Source organism: Argopecten irradians, chromosome 13, assembly GCF_041381155.1.
Source record: "Argopecten irradians isolate NY chromosome 13, Ai_NY, whole genome shotgun sequence".
NCBI classification, from domain to species: Eukaryota; Metazoa; Mollusca; class Bivalvia; order Pectinida; family Pectinidae; genus Argopecten; species Argopecten irradians.
Window position 1 is genome coordinate 25,192,928 of NC_091146.1, and position 21,238 is coordinate 25,214,165.

General features: G+C 33.6%; 1 protein-coding gene across 7 annotated transcripts in view; it reads right to left on the reverse strand.

Annotated features, from left to right (window-relative positions):
* The window catches only part of LOC138306722 (ankyrin repeat and SAM domain-containing protein 6-like), an 80,698-nt gene that overhangs the window by 38,411 nt on the left and 21,049 nt on the right, over positions 1 to 21,238 (reverse strand). For 6 of the 7 annotated variants that reach the window (XM_069247185.1, XM_069247184.1, XM_069247187.1 and 3 more), the window contains exons 2-3: positions 17,424 to 17,510; positions 3,187 to 3,270 (exon numbers count right to left, since the gene is read on the reverse strand). In XM_069247185.1, coding sequence (XP_069103286.1) covers positions 3,187 to 3,270; positions 17,424 to 17,510 — 171 coding nt within the window. The remainder of the gene's footprint in view (positions 1 to 3,186; positions 3,271 to 17,423; positions 17,511 to 21,238) is intronic. The other variant, XM_069247188.1, reaches the window with a different exon arrangement.

Genomic DNA, 21,238 nt, shown 5'->3' on the forward strand with positions numbered 1-21,238 from the left:
TGAACTGTTCTTTATTCAATCACACTCAGCATGGCTCGATCAGCGAGGCTGATTATGACCGGAAGCGTGCACGTGTTTCTTCAGGAATCATTAGAACGAAAGTGTTTTCTAAGGCTTGTATAGAATATTGATAGTGCAAAATAATTCAACCAACCTACAATGGTAAATGTTTAACTAGTCGTTGCATATGTACCAGTATCTTAGTCATGCAATGTATTTCTTCGTTGGTATAAGAAAACTACTTTCGTTTCATTTACCGTAAACTATATTAACCAGTATAAGTGAACATAAATGTGAGAGCCGGAAACGGGGTTTGTAGTCTGCTTACGATAGGTGAAAACTATTGATGATTTTGTTATGTTCTTATTTTGAAATACCATTCAATTCCGATATAAGAAAGATGTTTTTTTTTTATATTTTTTCAGCTACTTTATTCCGTATAAGTTTGTTGTGTGAACCATTGAAGTCAGTATACCACCTACGGGATATCAGGGTGCATGCCCATTATCTTCACAATCATGTTATCGTAATTCAGGATTATTTATTTATTAAAAAAATATTTGGAAATATATAATTAAAATGATTTAATACAAATCTGATCAGTTGGAACATAACGATAATATGTTGATCAAGGTAATGGAAATGTGTCCGGTCGTAATAGTCATAAGATAAGGACAGTTAAAAACCACGTTCTGACCAAACCTAATGACAATATGTTTGAGTCGAATTCCGGATGAGTCGAATTATTTTCGTTGGTCCGTTGAATTTCGAGATAACGAGTTTCGACTGTATATTGATATGTATTTGACAGTGTATCATCTAGATTTTTTTTTCGTTACCATATTGACATGACTAGTTAATAAAAAGAAGTTCTTCCTTTGGCTGTATCTACCAATAAAGACAACATATAAACCGCCAAAGTCAAGGTAACAACAGAAATATAATTACATGTATAATATGCATTTTTTTTACCTAAAGTTAAGAATAATAAACTACACATGTACTTAATATATATGTTGAATCTTACCCAGCTTTAAGTTTAGCATGACCGTACTTTTAGGATAAAAAAACAGGTATATAAGTGTATTTTGTTTCTTGTATTTTGGTTAAATGAACGTCCTTTTAACAGGCATGTCCATGTAAGGACGGCCTCCCATGTATGCGGTGTGTTGCGTGTATAAAGTGTGGATGTGTGTTTTGGAAGGTTGTGGTATATTCGTGTTGTGTCTTCTTGTATAATGGAACTTTTGCTCTTCTTATTGTGCCATACCACCGAAGCACGCCGCCGAAGACACCAAGCAACACACCCCACCCCATCCGGTCACATTATACTGACAACGGGCGAACCAGTCGTCTTATTCCTTTAATGCTTAGCGCTAAGCAGGAGTAGAAACTACCACTTTTATAGACTATGGTGTGTCTCGACCAGGGGACAGAACCCAGAGCCTTCCTCAAAGCGGCGAGCGATCAACAAAAGGCCCAACGTCAAGTGATGTCACGGGAGACTTTTGGAAGAAGAAAGTAAAGCAGGAAGAAGGAAGTGATAAAATTATGCATTTAATATAATACTACATATGATTATTTCAAAAGGAAGTAATCCTGACCTTGTAGATTGTCTGGCACTTTATCAAGTCATACATACAACAAATGCGATTAGATGATATATAATAAGAAACTATAGAAGATATACAAAGATAAAGGAAAAAATATTATAATAAGTTTAACATAATAATCCCTTTGACGAGCAGAGGACAAAGACGGAATCTAGCGACATGTAGCCATGATGTTCAAAAGAACGATACAGTGGAATCAGCTGGAATGGTCGAGATGTTTGAAACGCTAAAAGTAACAAAACGTCACCCTAGTTTTAAGTGTATTCAATCTGAAAACAAATAGAATCAATGAGATTGACATTAGTAAATGGAAGAGAACATTTAAGTTGGTATTCTAATTTAATACATGGACATTGATAAATTACATCGTTTTAAATGTCGTTATTTATGTGAAGTAAGTATACAATCGGGGATATGATTTTAAGTACATAATCATCGTGGGTAGAAAAAAACATAGCAAGGTTCATCTTACTGTGGTATGTACACATGCACATATTTAGATTTTTCTGTTCTTTAGTAGGATAGTTTTTATATAATGCAAAATAATTTTTGGACCAGAATCAAAATCGAAAGATAAAATAGTATGCATAACATAGACTGGTTGATCATTTCTTTAAATACCCTCATATATGCCTTGAGTCATGATTTCCAAACGCCTAACCAGCTGTGTTGTTATCCGAAACTAAAAATATATTGAATATAGTGACGTAATCGAATAAACAGTGCCGTTTAACGGCGTATTGGATTTGACTTTTGACCCGAATGCGTGTGTAAAGGGATCAGTATTAAGCTTGTTCATCCTGTCCCGTCCGCAGCTACATCGAAAGTGATTCGTATATTCATGGAATTTGTTTCGTAAAAAAATGTATGTTTATGTCACAAACACAAGATATCTAAATGATAATGAGAAGCTAGCAAAATATACTAAAAAATGTCAAAACTTGATCTTGTGTTGGTTGATACGTTTTGTTGATGAAAAAATAGGGAAAAAAGAATGAAGCTAGTGGTTTGGGAAAAAGCGAGAGCCCCTGTGTTTGAAGCCTTAATATGCACGCGAAAACTTTAGCACGTGGTATACTTACATGTATTCTATATGTTTACTAACATGAATAAGTATTGTTTTTCTAAACCCGGACCGAATTATGAACATGCCTGGTAGACTCTCAAGGAAACAAAAATCGATGATTTCCCAGTCCCATAGCCGGTTTGTGCTATTGTTTTCTGGTTATAATTTTTTTGTTTGGACACATACACAAGATCTATGGACACGAATATATGCATTCACACGTCGTTAAAGCATTCCCAACATAAGCAAATGTGTGCATCTCTTGACATAAGAGATTTTTTTTTACTCACCGTTGCTTTCGCCATCCTTTTTGTGTACAGCCTTTTTCAATATAAACAAGCAGTGTTTTAAGGATAATGAATGTTATAGTTATCATAGATGATATCACCAAAATTAAATTTTGCCTGTATATAGATAGAGCATTCGATATAAAAAAAATATGTCGAATTAACACAATGTATATAAGTCGACCACAGTTGATTATATAGAACGTGTTTAGCCACTAACCTTATTTACGTCTGCTCCTTTATCGAGAAGTAGTCTCACTATGTCTGCTCGTCCACATGTTGCAGCTGCCTCCACGGAATTCCCCTAGAAACGAACATGATATAATAAATGAAGAATACGATTTCATCTCATTTAAATAATTGATGTGTCTTATAGACTGAAACTTCCATACAATTGTGACTTATGTCACTTGATAATATATTGCAAAAAGTGTGACTAATTATTACGATTTGATATATGCACCACATGCGTACATTAACATAAAGTCTCAAAACGCACATCTAGAAATAAAAAAAAAACATAATTATACATTTCCCACGGTGAGTTAGTTGCCTATAACAGTTTACGTATATTTTAACAATCACGAACAACAAATACTAGTAGGATGACACAAAAAGGATGTCACAAAGTGAATGAAATGAAGTAAGAACAATAACACTTTACCAATGGTGAGGTAGTGAAATCTGCCCACGCTCCGGTTTTTATTTCAAATTTTGCAGTGTTATAGGTCTAGGAACACTTCTACTTTGTTTGTACTTTTTATGTATTTCGCCTTTTTTAAAAAGGCATAAAGGGCCTAAAATGATGTTTTCTAACAATACTCCAGGTATACTTTTTAGTATAGTCGTAGATGTTCCATCGCCGACAAAGCATAAATGATATTCATCAGTTGAACAATAATTGATGTTTGATCATGTATATATATGTCTAATTAACACAAAAAAATAATGTAAAATAATTTAGTTCGCCTTTGGTGCATGCGCAATCAGTACTTCCTTCCATATAGGATATAGTGAGACGGATTTTTTTCGGGATGCCATTAATTATTTTTCATATTTTTAACTTGAAGTAAAATTAGAAGCTCAAACTTTTCAATGGTGGTAATGGTGTAAAGTAAGTAACTTTTGTAAATGAAGAAAAATACTAAATCGTCTGCTCCTGTTTTTGATAGTGAAAAAATACAATTTGTCAGCGGTGGAGCATCTTTAATGAAAGATACTTCATTATGAATTTTATACCCATTTATACTGACATTTACTAAGTATTTTGACTACAAATTGAGTTTCCAAGCAAAAAATGGCAAATGTTTGACAGAATAAAAGAATAAACATTAAAGGAATTGGGTTTGCACCAAATATGTGGCATGTTATCGATTTTGTCCACACATTTTTCAATCATTTAAAAAACATGCCATATGTACAATCTTATAGCAGATATTTTTTTAAAAAATATTGAAATCCGGGAAAATAGGATTTCAAAGGCTGAAATGTAGCGAGAGAGGATGTTCTAAAGAATCAAATTGTCCTAGGTGACTGTAAATTCAAGACCATAGTTACTATAATAAAACTACAAAAAGTGGTAGAATTACGTAAACGAACATATATTCTATACAATTAGTGCATTTTTATTATTGCATTTTCACTAACAGTACAAACAAACCTAACAACTAGATATGATCTTAGGTGAAACAAATGGTTTCTCTTTTTATATCATGATTCAAATAAAAATTGGAAAGAAATGTAAATTCGTTAGTATATCACACTCAAAAGATACAAATTTAGATTATCATTTCCTCTTACTATAGGTAGATAAAAACTATTTCAAACTGAATTAATGTAGACTAAAGAGCGAAACAGAATTACATTTGATTTTCAAATAAAATGTGTTCATTAAAAAGAATCTCACCACCACAAAGGCTACAATCTTAATTTTGACCCATCAAGGCACTTTTTGTTAACGTGACAACAAAGTATTTCCAAACTATTACTACCGTATTCGGCATACCCCATAACCTATATGTACAGTATTTTTCACTTTTATCTAAAAATATCTAAATTCCAACCAATCAAGTCGCTCAATTTTTACCATGGAAACCAACATTTTGAAAGTGTTCCTATGTTATTCAGCTTACTTGATAACCCCTATAGTCCAATGTTTACTTAAATCTGACAATATCTAAATTTCAATCAATCAGCGGCCTCCATTTTGTTATCATGGCAGCCATTTTTTTGAAAGCGATACCATGATATTCAGCATACCTCATAACCCATGCGTACTAATTTTTACTTCAATCTGATAATATCTAAATTTCGGCCAATCAGAGGCTTCCATTTTATTACATTGCAACCAATACTTTTGCAACTGTTACTATTTTATTTAGTATCCAACATTTTTACTAAACGCTAATTTTCACTTAAATTGGACTCTGGAATTTTTAACTGGAAATGTTTATGAGTTATGTGGCTACCTGACTCGCTATGTTTAAATCATCCAAACACTATTTTCTTGAATTTTAATTTTGATACTAATTTACACATAGACAGCGAATGTCCGGAGAGTATTTTTAATGTAGGGTAAAATTGTGGACACATCTTTTAATAGGGTGAAATGAGATGACGAAGACCAACATTACATTCTCCATATTTATGAAGGGAGTTTTGTTGAAAATGAAAATAATGACTTCAGGCCTTTTGGGCATTTTTGAAATGAGAAAAGAAAAAGAATATATCTTTTTTTAAAGGGGCAACTAGTAGTTCTTTCGATATGCAAAGTTAAATGAAAATCAGGCTGTGCGTAGTTTCTATAGAAGTTTTGGTGGATACTCAACCTCTTTGGATCGCATCTACTTTTTGTCCCAAAATTCCTGTGCACTCATTTGTACATGCTCGACAGAATTTAGTTATGAATTTTTTCTAAACTAAAACAATTACTGGGCGTGATATGTCAAAATACAAAGCAAGTATAAAATGGTTTTATGACGTGCCTTTGTACACATTAATTGTGATTGTGAAATTAATTGGTCAGACACATGTGTGGCGAGTATGGATACATTATATTACTATTGTTTCTAGGTTTATGGTACAACTTTGTGTTAGGGTTGAATTACGATTTCAGCTTTATACCGGGAATAAATGACAGATACTAAACAGTTAATATAATTTCAGGTATATTGTATATAAACATAATTGTATTTATGTGGAATATTAATTCCTAATCTGAATATATATTCCTATTCCGGATTTTGGGTCTCGTCCGTACCTTCTATTAGTCAATGCCGTCTAGACGGTAACGTGATCTCTCTCTTTGTTTATATTTAGATGATTTGTTAAAAAATCAATGGCGGGTTGAAAGCTTGTTCTACAAGTTTTATGATTGAAAATAGCTATCACAATAATTAAATTAACCTTAGAAACAAGGAATACACTTGTGTAGCGAGTATGAATACATTACGTTACCATAGTAAAGAGATAAAGAATGCTCTACACCAGCCTTAACCTTAATGTTGTTTGTTGTCTTGATAACTTGTAAGGTAAAATTACTAAGTTCTGTGATGCACATTTCTATTATCGATATAGGCAAAACGGGGAATGAAAATCCACGCCAATTTCACAATATGTGTATATGATATGCCTAAGGTAATATTTTTTCCAAATATCATATAAAAAAAACATGGGATACTCGATCAAATTTTCACAATTTTGTAAGCTTGAAGTTTGTAACCCACAACCTTACCACCCTTTCCAGGGCTAAGATTGGTCATATTCGACTATTTTTTTTGAAAATCATGCCACATGAACGCAATTCTACATCAGTTTATATGTTTTTGTCATATCATCTCTGGTTTATGTCTCTTTATTTTTATGAATTTCTCCAAATTTTATATTTTAAGAAAATCCGTTGGCGATTTTTTTTTTTGAATTCCGGAATATCAGTCAGGACGGGTCCCCTCTAATCATTTATTGCATCATTTTTTCACTTCATTTCTTTTATTTGATTTATCTAGTGATTTTAGATATTCAATATTTTATATGAACAATTTTCACCTATTGAAAATTCCAAGTTGAATGTCGTAGCGTATCGAAAATCATTCTGGAATTCAAAACAACCTCGGCAGCTTCCGGTTTTGCATCCTTTGAATTTGCGCGGTTTCCAAAAGTATGGACCTACCTTAAGTTGCTTGATACTAGCAACTTGTCAAATCAGTTGATGTTTATAGGGAAGGTAACCCTTTGTAATTAATGAAATATCATAACAGTGCATACAAGGTATTCCTACAATTACATACCAATATATGGGCAATAGACAAAAGTTTTAATATCTAACATAAAGGAGATTAAAAAAATGTACTGTTTTAAATGCCATCACAACCTAATATGCGAAAATGAGCTGATATTGATAGCTGTATTGAAAAGTGCATATATTTCGGAAATAAATCAGATCATCACTTGTCTTTAGATACGTTCTAAGGTACTTGCATATGGAAGGAGACCTTTGCATCAGAATCTGAAATAAACGGGTATTACTTATAACCATTGTTTCTAAGGTAGTATATCCTACCAATAATGTTACATGTAACCCGTACTAGATCAAAATTCTGATCGTAAAATTAGCACCGCTTTTTAAGTCCGGCTCACTAAGCTTCTGATCTATAGATCAATAATTATTATTGCAATCTGGCCGCGCTTTCATTTTGCTTTTCGTGTGCGGAGTGAACTTTTCATTTGGCATCTTTTGGATATAAGGTTTCAGAAAAAAATGGACGCTAAAAATCCTAATGGACGCCAAATTGGTGTTCAAGATGGCAGCAAAAACCACCTTATGCTACCCACATATTACGTTTTGTACCAGCTAGACTCAAGCTTAAAACGTCTACACCAATATAATTAATACTAAGGATTATTCTGGTAGTGTTAACTTCATGTAGAAGAACCGCCATTTTGTATATCAAGATGGTCACCAACTTTGGAAGCTTTATAATTATATAATACATCTTATTACTTAATCTGACTTTAAGCAATTAAACATCTGCAAATATAGTGAGAGTATATATGCTTTTGGAGTGTTTAATACATAAATAATTTGATTATGAAATTATTTCAAAAAAGCTCTATTTTGACATCCAAGATGGTCGTTTAAGTTGTTTCCGTATTTCATTCTCTAAGTAATCAAGCAAAAAACAATCAAGTGAACTCTCTTATACATCTACATCCAATTTAATAACTCTTAGTATTATTAAAGTTACTAAATCATTAGATTTACATATATTTCTTAGGGGTTTTGACTTCCTACAAACGTTCTTATACCTGAAATTAGAAAGTTTTCAAGATTACAACATCTTATTTGAAATATTGGAAATGATTATCAACGTTAAAATATCACTAAACACAACAAGAAACTGTATCTGTCGGCATTGGCTGTTTATAACGGAAAGAACCGAGTGCAGCTTTGAGTTCAAAATCGGGATCGCTGAAAATCTCATCCGGCTAATGGATACAAATGTAATAACACCACTTTAAGAGGCCACTTATATTTTATCGGTTATATTGGCCTGATTCAGTGAAACAGCCGATATATACATTGGCAAGTAAATCAGCATACGTTCTATGAAGCTGTAGAGTATGTGATTAAAATATGACAAGATGTGAGAGGTATTTCCACCCGTTAATTATGTATATAGCATACAGGTGTACATGTGCTTTTTAATGCAAATATATGCATTTTACATAGGTCTACAATGTATATGTAAGGTATATTTTTGCTTTGAATACATAAAAATACCCATACAATTTACATATATAGTTCGGTTGATTTTTTAAAAACGCTCCATCGCTTACAAATGGTATTCTTTCACTATCAAAAACAGGTACAGACGATTTAGTGTTTTTCTTCAGTTGCAAAAGTTACTTACTTTACACCATTACCACCATTGAAAAGTTTGAGCTTCTAATTTTACTTTAAGTTACAAATATGAAAAATAATTAATTGCATCCCGAAAAAAATCCGTGGCACTATATCTTATATGGAATTCAGTACTGATTGCGCATGCACCAAAGGCAAAAGAAATTATTTTATACTATTTTTTTGTGTTAATTAGACATATGTACACGATTAAACACCAATTATTGTTCAAATGATAAATATTGTTTATGCTCTGTCGGCGGTGGAGCATCTTAAGTAAATCAGACGGAAAAAGGTTATATAACTAGTGACATAGGGAAATGTCCATCAGATGGATATACATTATAACTAGAGATATATAGGGAATGTCCATTAGACGTATATATATTATAACTAGGGCTATATAAAGAATGTCCATTAGACGGATAGAAATTATAACTAGGGCTATATAAGGAATGTCCATTAGACGGATAGAAATTATAACTAGAGATATATAGGGATTGTCTATTAGACGTATATTGGCAGGTTTAGCGAACTAGTACCTACAATGTGATAGCATGACAAATGAAAATAAAATAATGGTAGAAGCAAGTATAGAACCATATAATATAATGAAAACTCTTCTTTAAAGCTGCAAAAACCTGTACAATATATGACTATTTACACTTAGAAACTCTTCACAAAACTTCTGCATACGTTTCAACGTTTATTAGATTTAACACAGTAATCAGGAACTTGTAGTCGATAAATTGGTGTTTTCAGTCGATAGCAGATATATGTCCATTTGACAGATGAGATTTCCTTCGGTAAATGTTCCCACATCGCGCATGCACACAGGGATTGTTTACCTCGCCGAAAGATAATAATAAGAAAGAGTGACTAGGTCGTTACTATTTATTTTTAGTTTTTTCTTTATTTTGAACAAAATGGTTATACAAACTTTTAATTTTTGTTATTCACACAATGTGCACAACTTTTACCATTATTTTCAGTTCTATAATTCGTTTTATCTTTTATTACATGATTTTTTGACGATTTAGTCCCTTTAATACTTAGGATAATTCTGGTAGCGGTGAACTTCATGTATAAAGACCGCCATTTGTATTCCAAATTTACTACATGTACCAATATAGTATGTATATAATGATAATATATTAATTTGGAATGATGATTTAAGCAAATAAAACATCTGCATATATAGTGAGTATTTGTTTTTGTAGCGTTTGATACACAATAATTTGATTATTCTGTGAATTTCAAAACTGCCATATAACTAATCAATATCTGTAGCAAGCTGTCAGTTGTAAATTTTGTCAAATATACGTTTCTATTGTAAGTAGATTTTTTTATACGGGGTTTCAAGAAATGGCCCATTTGGCAGTCATTTTGAAATTGTGTCTTTTAGTAGAGCCACAGTTTTACCATTTTTTACTGAAAACTGTTGTACTTAAATCATCACTGCGCCAGCCGTTTTAGCTGTATCGAGTAATTTTTTGCTGTAAATCTTTACTTGGTTCGTGGTTATTAAGATATTGAGCATTAATGTGTGAAATGATACGTTTTTGTCACCTTATTTTAACATTTAATGGTAATTTGAGCACTTCTGTATTTTACCATAAAATACTGAAAAATAACAATTATTCAAATGGGGCAAAATGGTAAGCACACAAACCCCACATTTCTCCGCTAGATTTAGAAAAACACAGACTTTTTGCAAAATATTAACAAATGTCTAATACCAGAACGTTGTCTATAAAGGGTTAACTTTGGCAAAAATGGCTGAAAAAGGTGCATTTTGTAGCTCAAAATTAAGGGGTAGGGGTAGCATATGCTGTTATTCTGAGAAAAAAATATTACTCTTATTAATCAAAACTGGTATTTTTTTTAAAGAAAACTACTGATAAATAAATTCTACAAACATCCATACATATCAAACACCTAATTCGGAAATTAGGAAACAAATCAACATGCTCAATGATAAGAAACCTGCAGGGCCAGATGCTATTATTCCAAAAGTAAAAAAAAAAACCACTTCTTTCCCCAACACTGATAACTCCATTGACTGTTATTTAATGAAATCATGACATCTGGTTCTATTCCTCTGTCTTGGAAAATGACTAATATTAATGCTAGTTACAAAGGTAAAGGTGATATAAATGATATTTCTAACTATCAACCAATATATATATTACTTCTTGTTTTAGAAAGATTTTAGAAAAGATTATATTCAAACATTTATAAAACCATTTGCTGGAATTTGAATTTTTATCAAAATACCAGTCTGAATTCATTCCTGATGACTTTACTGTTTATCAACTATGATCCATGTATAATATTATTATTCAAAACCTTGATAAAGGTCGTGAAATTAGATCAGTATTTTGTGATGTTAGCGCGTATGGCATCCTGGCTTATTATTTTAACTTTAAAAATATGAAACTATTTAAGTAATAGAGTTATGACTGAAGGCTTCTCCTCGTCACATAGACAGGTAAGTGCTGGTGTCCCTCGATGATCAGTCCTCGGTCCTTTTCTATTTCTGATATATATAAATAATATAATTGAATGTATAATAAATGAAAACCGACTTTTTGTTGATTATACATCTCTTTTTAAAGTAATAGTTTACTACTCCGCTAGAAGGACGGTCTGATGTCTATTTTTATGACGTTATAATACTTGTGATGCCATGATGTCTATGACATCATTATATTTATGACGTTATTGTTGCTACAGCATCATATCCAAACGTTCAAGATGAATTTCACCTAGCTTTTCTTGTGATTTTATGTACCTGAAGATGGCCAGGAGGCCAACAATTTGTGGAAGGGATATTTATACTAAAACGAAATATGTCTGTAACACAAACTTACACATTCAAATCTTGTATCTGATAATTATAATATGTTTATGTTGTAATGTATCATAAACAACACTGCGTATATTGATTTATATATATATTATGTACCTTGCTATGTACTACCGGTTGTTCAATCTCTTTTCAAATAGTATTTGAATTTTTTTTTTTGAAAACGAAAATTGAATTAGGAAATTATGGCTTTAATATTTTGTGTATATGGTCAAACCGGCAAAAATCCCAAAAAATCCAATATTTTGTTAACAACGTATCTTTGAGTGGCAATAGGTAAAAACGAGCACACAGACATAAGTGTTTTCTTCCATTTTCTTTTATGGTATGGACTCCAACAAATGTATGTGAGAAAAAAAAAGTTAATTCCCATAAAGCGAGTCGTTTAGCACCGTTCTTATAAACACACCGTTATTAGTAAACGTGTAACAATTTCATCCTTTCGGACATGTAGGGACCTTTAACTCTTTTAGTCTGCAACTGATAAGAAAGCATTTATCCCTTATCATTCATGATAATTATAGTTCTATAATCATAGTTAACAATAAAAATAGTTGTCATTCGGGAAAGAACACCCATACAAGAATGTGTAAATGATTTAACGTTAAACACAAAATGTATGTTCATGATAAATTAGAGAAAAATTACAAATGGTATACTTTACAAATGCAAGATGTGTCCAAACCTTATCAAAGATTCTGTGTAGACTCGAAAATGTCATTTGGAAGAAAGAAAGGATATCGGATAAACTGTAGAGAGCGGCGATATACTAATTCTTAACAGCAAAACCAAATCGAGGACATATCCTTTTTGACTATTGGATAGAGTATCATATTTGCCAGAATAATAAGAATCTTCATGACGGCTAACGAATATATGCGTTCGCTATTGCAAGAAGACATCAAAGGCTTCAACTTGATTATCATCACTGCAACTATTTAATGCATATGAATGATACCACAACACTATACTCCCATTCTACTTTCAGTTTCCCGTTTGATTTATGTTAAACCAGATGGGCAATATCACGCTATGAACTCCAACCTGGTCAAGCTTATGAATATTTAACTTTTCCGCCGCGTCACTGACAATGTATGCAGTGTATACTTACGTCTATACATAACGGTCAAATAATTTAAAAAGTGGTTTTAAAATTGTGCGGTTTATGAAATCTAATAGTATTATCGTGTTGACAAAATAGCATGTATTAAAAAAATATCATAATTTGCATTTGTTCGCTTGTTTGAAAAACGTTTTGTGTTGAACTATATTCAGAATCTGATGCTGTGGCTGTTCCGTTTATTAAACTTGGTGACGTCAACACTAGCGCAAGCGAGAAATTTAAAGGATATACGTGCATAGTTTTGAATTTGAATGATCGTAATGGAAACATAAGTAATAAACTGTTACCAGATTGTACATACAGTTGATATGAAGCCCATCCGTCTGAGAGAGAAATATTCATGGCGTCCTAATGGGCGCCATTCTATTTATTTCCTTCCGGATGGGCTTCATATCAAATGTATGTCCAATCTGGTAACAGTTTATTGCTTAAATGACTGACCACAACAAAGAAATTGTCAGAAAATATCTAAACAAAACCACTTTGGCAGGTATCCGAGAGATTAACCTAAAGAATTGTGTGACCGCATAATGTTCCAAAAACTGCGTGCGCACATCGTCCGCACATCATGCATACACCGTTTGCACATCGTGTGCACAACTGTGCGGTACGTATCGCACACCGCACAGCTGTGCGATCCGCACCGCCTAGCTGTGCGATCTGGACGATTGGTCAATAAAATTTTGCGAAACTGTTTCATAAACGGACAGTGTTTATGAGTCTGATTTGCTTGTACTGTTAATTTAGTGATATATAAATTTAATTTTTCTACACAATTAATATCTCATCATAATATTTGAAATATATTTTGATTGATTTATATTTGATTTTGGTTTATTCATTGCATTATATATTAGATATAAACATGAAATGTATATTAATCATATATAAAAGTTATATATAAGTCTTGTATATTTATTAGAAGATTAAATAAATTTATTAACTAAACGTGTTGACATGAACATAAACTAATGCGACGTGTCATAATTCATGTTGTCAAGGGACATTTCAATCATATAAAAAAGGTACATGTAGATCTGTTTTAGTGTTTACACATATACACAAACTCAATATTTTATTAAATTACATGTACGTAAATGAACATGTACATGTGTAGTATACCCAAAATTATTGGCACAGAAGACTGCCAAATACACTTATAATTAGTGCCGGTCGGTAATTCTGCGCACCTAAGACTTTCGGAGCTATTTTTGTCATTTTGTTTTCGCGCAAATCAATAGAAAGGCTGAGGTAAGTCTGCGCATGTGTAGAATACAGTCATTTCCGGAGAAATTTCGACCCATACATTGTAGATTGGTTTATCGTTGTCGTGTGCTGATTTCAATGTATTTTGTTTTGAATATAAATATAATAACTGTTGAACTAGGGATGAAAATCAAATATCTGTAGTGTAACAACACATTTCGTGATTTGATCTAACTGTTTATTAATGTATTTTAACACGAACTTTAATGAATTTATGACATTGTTTTGCCCTGATACTAATTTACCGAACGTCTGCTATTTTTGACAGCAGGAAATGGCGTCGTTTCCACATGCGCATAATTACCGGACGCCCAGAAAAAAACGGACGCAACTGTACATATGTACGTGGAGATACAGGTATACACTATACACAGGTAAGGTATACTTATTTTCTTTAACCCCAATTAATGGGTCCTTATAGCATTCAATTATATTGGTAGCATGTTGCGACCGCCTCTGTTTAAGCATTAAACTTTCTTCCCCTGACATCTATGTTAGATAGCGATGAAAATGTCGCTAGCGCGCATTATGAAGATTGTCTGCAAAGCTTTGGCATCTATATAGACCATAGATGCCATAAAAAGATAATTTAATACTTATATTTACATTATCAACCCATTGTAGGGTCTGTGCATTAACATTGTTTAAGCTAGACAAGGAAAACCGTTTATCAACGACGATTTCATCCACGAGATGGAACAGACATTTTGACGGTGATCAGTTGACGTCACCACGTCAACATTAGTGACGTCATAATAGTCACGTTTGGGGTGTCAGTTATACCGCCATATACTTCACTTTGCATTGGTTAGTTTATTTAGTAGAAGTGACAAGTAAATTGTAAATATATCTGTATAACATGATTAAATTAGTATACTTGACCCCATGTGTGGTTTTGTTTCAAATAAAAACAATAATAAACTTTTAGCTATTTTTTATCAAAGTGCGCTTATTTTTTAATTGAGAATAATTGTTATAATATTGATTTTTTTCTACTCCTGGGGGCATTACCATGCCAAAGTTCTATACCGATTTTTCCATATGAACAATAGAGTTCCATTAGAAGTTGGAATCATTCATAAGAAAACTTTCAGTTAGTGAAGTGCTGATAGAAAGATTTCTCTTTTTTCCGTTCACTAATATGGCATATAGTTTCCCATCAATGCTAAAAGAGTTTTTAACACAAGGGAGTTTGTAGGCATCAGTGAGTATACGTTGGTTGGCTCTTGTTAAGTCTTCGAAGATGGTCATTCCTGTTCTCTTCAGCTTCGAGCGCGATTTTATTACTTCGTTTCGCTTGAAACGCCGGACAAATTTCACTATGATATTTCTTGGTTTGTCAGTGCGAAATTTTCCTAGTCTGTGAGCTATGTCAATGTCTGAATTAGTAAGCTGCACACCAAGTTTCTCATTAACAAGCTTAACCACCATTTTAGCACATTCTACAGCCGTTTCCGAGTCTGAGGGATCTTCCAAGCCACTAATCCTGAGAGAATTCTTTCGGCCATGTTGTTCCAGGTCATTATTCCTGTCCTCCATGGTGTCATTGGAATTCTGAAGTTCGACTACCTTTTTCTCCAGATTACTGATTGTACAACGTAAATTTTCATTTTCAGTTTCAAGGTCAAAAGCTTTTCCCTTCAGTTCTTCAACCAATTGCTTGTTTTCAGTTCTAATAGTCTCCTTGAACTTAGAGTATCTGTCTTCCAAATACGTTTTAGTGACCACACTAGATAGCATATTTGTGATTTCCTCAAGTCTGTCTTCAATGGTCTTGTCCGATCCTGACTTTGTACTTTCACTCTTGTTTCGACCACTGGTTGGCATATTTACTGTTGTATTAGTAGCAGAGTAGAAATGGTGAATACAAAGTCAGTAGTCCAGGTAAGTCCAGGTAAGAATGTACACTATAGTGTAGTTAACAGTGTTCACCACTGGGTCTCAATCCATTGTTTAAAATTTACATGTCAAAAATCAAAATTTTAAGAGGAAAATTCCTCAAAATGAGTTTACAAAGACGACAACTGTATGTTCATACAACAGTGTGCCATTAATTTCCACAGTTAGCAACTTCCGAATCAATCAAAAATAAAGTTTTTGTTGGAGCTCCAAAATAGTGGTCTGCCTAGATCTGTGTGACCTTGACCTCCCCTATATAACAATTTTTAACGCGTTAGTGTTTAAAAAAACTAAGATAACCAATCAGAGACGTCGTTTCATGAGTTCCCTAGATCATCAATCAGCAGCAGACCACGATAATAAAAGTTGCTTTCTTGGTGGACATGTTATATGCTTCTCACAAAAACGTACGCTAAATTCAAATACATTCTATTGACTTAACGGCTTCATGAAAATATACATTGTTGAAATAACATATATCTTTGTATATGTAACTAATATCTCTTCCATAACAACAGAGTCTCGATAATGTCAGGAATGATACATACGTTATAACACACAGTATATACTTACGAATGTATCAAAGACAAATAGTTATCAAAACGATATCTAAGTGTATATACATCACATTAATTATACACAAAGCTTTCCTTGAACCAACTTGAGCAACGAAAATGTTCCTAGTTGGTCCAAGTTTACTGAAAAAAAAATGAAATGCGTTCCGCGGTATTTCGAAATAACTTATATTTAAACTTTATAAGCGTTTTTCACCATTATCAATCTCTATCAATCTCTATCTCATTTCACTATCCAATTATTATTTCAGAATCATTCGATTTTGGTTTTATCAGTATTGAAATAATTACAAGGCCAATAAATCATACAGAGACGATAAGCGAAACAAAAAAGCTCTAAACCACATTTTTTAACCACAGAACAAATTGCCAAAATCAATAAAAGTCACTTTAGTGTAGCCAATTTCTTCTCCGCTGAAAAAAGTAGTTTCACGGGTGCACGAAGAAAATAATGTGACAAAATGACGCATCGTCGGAAACCCATGAGCCATCGATATATTTGTTCTATTCACAAGCGGTTGTGGGCATTCGACCACGTGGGAATGCGAAAAAACAGTTTCTTGTGAGCTAACATAACGACGTTTCTGATTGCTTGTCAAGCTTAACGCGTTAAATGTTGACATGATAAAATATGTATTGACGTGATAAAAAAGCATTTAACGCGCGTTAGCAAGCTTTCAACATGCTGAAATGAGGTGCATGTAGGTGTTTACAAGTCTTCATAGATAGAGTTAGTTTGTAAGGGATATCTGCCATTTATCCAACATCAGTTTATTAAAGCGATTCTCAAAAAATATATTAATAGTATGCATGATATATCACTTACCATGTTCGGGTCTGCAACTGATGCCAACATTTTCTGAACTGTGTGCTTGTCATTACGCCAGATAGCGTCGGATAGTGTAAGGTAGGCCTGATAAAACACGTAATTGCCATTAGATATATATTTCATATTCATATTAAAAACATAATTGTATTTGTCTCTGTGTATGAAGAAAGTTTGTCGGATTCATTAACAAAATGGCAATAATTAAATCATTATAATTATTCATCCACAGGAAGTATTCGCTATTCATACATTAACTATCAGCCTCACAATAGAAACAAAAAAAAACTTTCCACGGTGAGTTAGTGGCACATAGCTAATAAATCACGAATAACCTGATATATCAGCATTTAATGACTGGTTAAAACAAACAGATTATGAAATGCCTAGATTCCACTACATGTTGTTAATATTTAAGCCTGAGATGACCGGTTTGGTCTTTATGAAAACCACTCGAGAAGAAAATATATAGTTAAATGAAAATATTTTTCCTTATGGTCTTTGCGCTCAACTGTTACAACTATAACTGATTTATCCAAATTCGTGTGCGCCATGGTTACTCTTCCGAACAAGTGAATAACAATTTCAAAACACAAAAAAAAAAAAAAAAAAAAAAAAAAATCAAAACATAATTCCACAACCTCGAAAAAACTTTAAAACCTCGAGAAATTGTTTTGCGATTGAGTAACGAATCCGGTGCAACCGGTCATCACAGCTTTAATGTGGGGCACTTCAGTAGAAGCCTGCTTGCAGATTTTTTATCAAGAGGTCGGCACAAGAAGCCGTCATGACCTACGCACTTATGTTGAGAAATCATGTACTTATGCTTTTAGATAGTTGTAAAGTGGATCTAGATCCTTTAACATTATTTTATGCCAACTTAGAAACGAAGCGAGTCAATTAAAAGATCATCTGATGGATATTGTATCTTGTATTTGTGGCAGCTCTGTTTGAGGATGTTTGTCACTTCTTTCTATTTTACCCTAGAATCATAACTGAAAGATGACTTTTAATTGACTCTCTGTCTCTCCTACAAGTAGATATCCAACTAAATCTTTAGTTGTATCTTAACCTAAATGTTTATATACATTAACGTGCTAACAAGGGGTAGTAATCACTATAGTTATGATCTTAAGTCTGCAGTGTGTGCATATATATCCAGTCATACATTTAAACAACAGGTAGACCTTAAAGCTTCTAGTAACTTTTAAGTAAAATTACTATATGTTTGAATTCAACTGTATAGTTACTATATATATTCCTACATTTCCCTTTGCTGTAACCTATATTATGATGGGGCGTGGCCTAGAGACTGGCGAAATCATGAATGTAAGTAGAAACCAATATTAATTTTTGTTCCTTTATCAATTGAAAGTAAAAATTAATATACATGTATATATTATATTGTACTATTTTTATGTATGTATTTGTAGGTTTATACCATTTTCGATTGATTTGTATTCTTCTTAATTATGTACATGTTGACCGTGGAAATTTAGTAGGGGTACACACTGGACCATTCCTTGATAAAGATTTAATTACCTTGATCTGTGGCTACTGCGTGTCTGTATGACAGTGTTTTAGGTTTATGGTCCCGTAGTCGAAAAAAAGGTATTAATTGCCTCTTAATTGATGCACGGGCACTCGGAGGGTTCGCCACTCTGGGGGTCCTTTATAGTGTCCCTGACTACCTTACCTACGGTCATCATAATCTCATTCATAATTACTTTCTAAATGTTTACTTGTATTGTGTATCCTCGTAATTAGGTCGGTTTGCTCGGGTATTGTGGCGGTTGTCCGGCGCTACCACAAAGGACACTTAGACCGGGGCCTACTAGCAGATAGGTACAGATATACACTGCAGTGGCTGTCCGCGCCAGTCCACGACCGAGCGGGAAAAAAAAAAAACGCTACAATATATATATATAGATAAGTATTTACTCCATTAGTGTTGCTCATGATCTGTATATTTGGGGCTGGGTAGGGCACTCAGTGGTAAAGCACCATGGACATTTTAGTGCTGCCTGGTTACCATGATTGTTGGTAGTGAGAGTGACATCGAGGGATTAAGTTAAGAGTCAAAATCCAGTGTAACTAAAATCCAATTAAGCGAATATTGAATACTGACCAATTAATACCGTCATCAGTTAATGTGTAATACAACAGGAAGCTATGCATGTTTATTCGTCGCTATATGTAATTTATTCTATAGTATATGTACATCATTATCTTAATAGTTGTCATTTTCAGGCAAACATGCACCGATTTGTTGTCAATTCTAAAAATACGGTTTAAATTGTTATTTCATGAATACAATCAAAGTGCAGAAGTGTTTCTTAAAATTACGCTTTTAAAAATATGCTTCTTAACCTACCCATGCATGCAATTCATTTGAGAGAGGGGCGTATATCAGGCTTTTGCCTGACTGCCTGAATTCCAAAGAGGAAATTCTTTTGATTCAATTAAAACTATTTTGAAAACATTGAAAAAGTCGTAAGATTATTTTCCTCCGTCTTCTACCTTGCAACGGGAGGAGTTATTACTATCTTCCTGGCCATCGCCGACCTTCTTTGGTTTTCATAATGCTGCCCTGCAGGTTGATCGTGAGGGTTCTGCACGTCCCATGGAAAGCATTTTTCAACGTTTTTCTCATGCTCCACCTGTGTGAGCAGAACACCCATCATGTCCTGAAACAATCCGAGTTCTGCCCTTCCCAGGACTTTGTCCTCGTGGGAAACCATTTAAACACGATTCAGACTACTGTCTTTCCACTGTTGGAGAAGTTCGAGAAGGCCAAAGATCTTGCTGGTCTTGTTGCTTATCGGCTGGTCCTACGTCCAGAGTCGTTAGTTTTCTCAGTTTTCTGGGTTACCTCAACGCTCTGGCAGATGTGGTCTCTCTGGGAGTCATTACATCAAACATCTCTAGATGTTCCCCCTCGTGGACTGGGTCCCTACCATCAGGAAATGACAGGCTTGCAACTGGCTTCCTCTCAACCAGTAGGTGAAGTGATTGCTCGGCGGTGGAATATGAAAGACAATGTTTCCCGGGGGTGGGTGGGGGGTGGGGGGGGGGGGGGGGGGGGGGGGTGGGTGGGTGGGGGGTGGATCTGACAGAAGTGAGCTGGTCCTTTTTCTTAATATTTTTTATGTACATCTACAGTACACATGTCAGCGTTCAGTCCTGGTTTTTCACTTCGTTTATCTATATTGATAACTGCTCTAGTTTTGGTTTGCTATTCATTAAATTGTAGAAAGTCTTGTTCAGGTCCTCGGTCATATTGCAGCTGGATATCTCCACAGCATAATTTTCTGTGTTATTTCCATTCACTCAACGCGTGTACGTAAACCCAACTGTGTTATGCAGTAGGTTCGGTATAGAAATCATTAATCAGCAAGTACATATTTTAACTTTGCTTTTTTTATTGATGATCCGGTGTACGATGAATTGCCACTTCAAGGCCCTCATCATTTAACACTTTAGCAATATTTTTCTATTTTACCATTTATTTTCCAGTATAGTATCATGTCATGTAATAACTAAAATGCCCCTATTTGTTTTAGCGTTACGCATTGGAATTGGCAGCACGTAATGGGCATGCAGACATCGTAAAACTGTTGTTGAGTAACTGGTCAGACCAGCAGACACTGAGTATACCATATATACCGGTCTCAAACATATATGTAATGAGTTGTATTTCCTTTTGTGTAATAGGGAGCAAAATAGTTATTTGTTAGTGTTTTATAACATGATAAACATGCCAACAAGTTAAGCTATGTTTGATATTAATTTTAAATGTCACAAATTGAATTTTT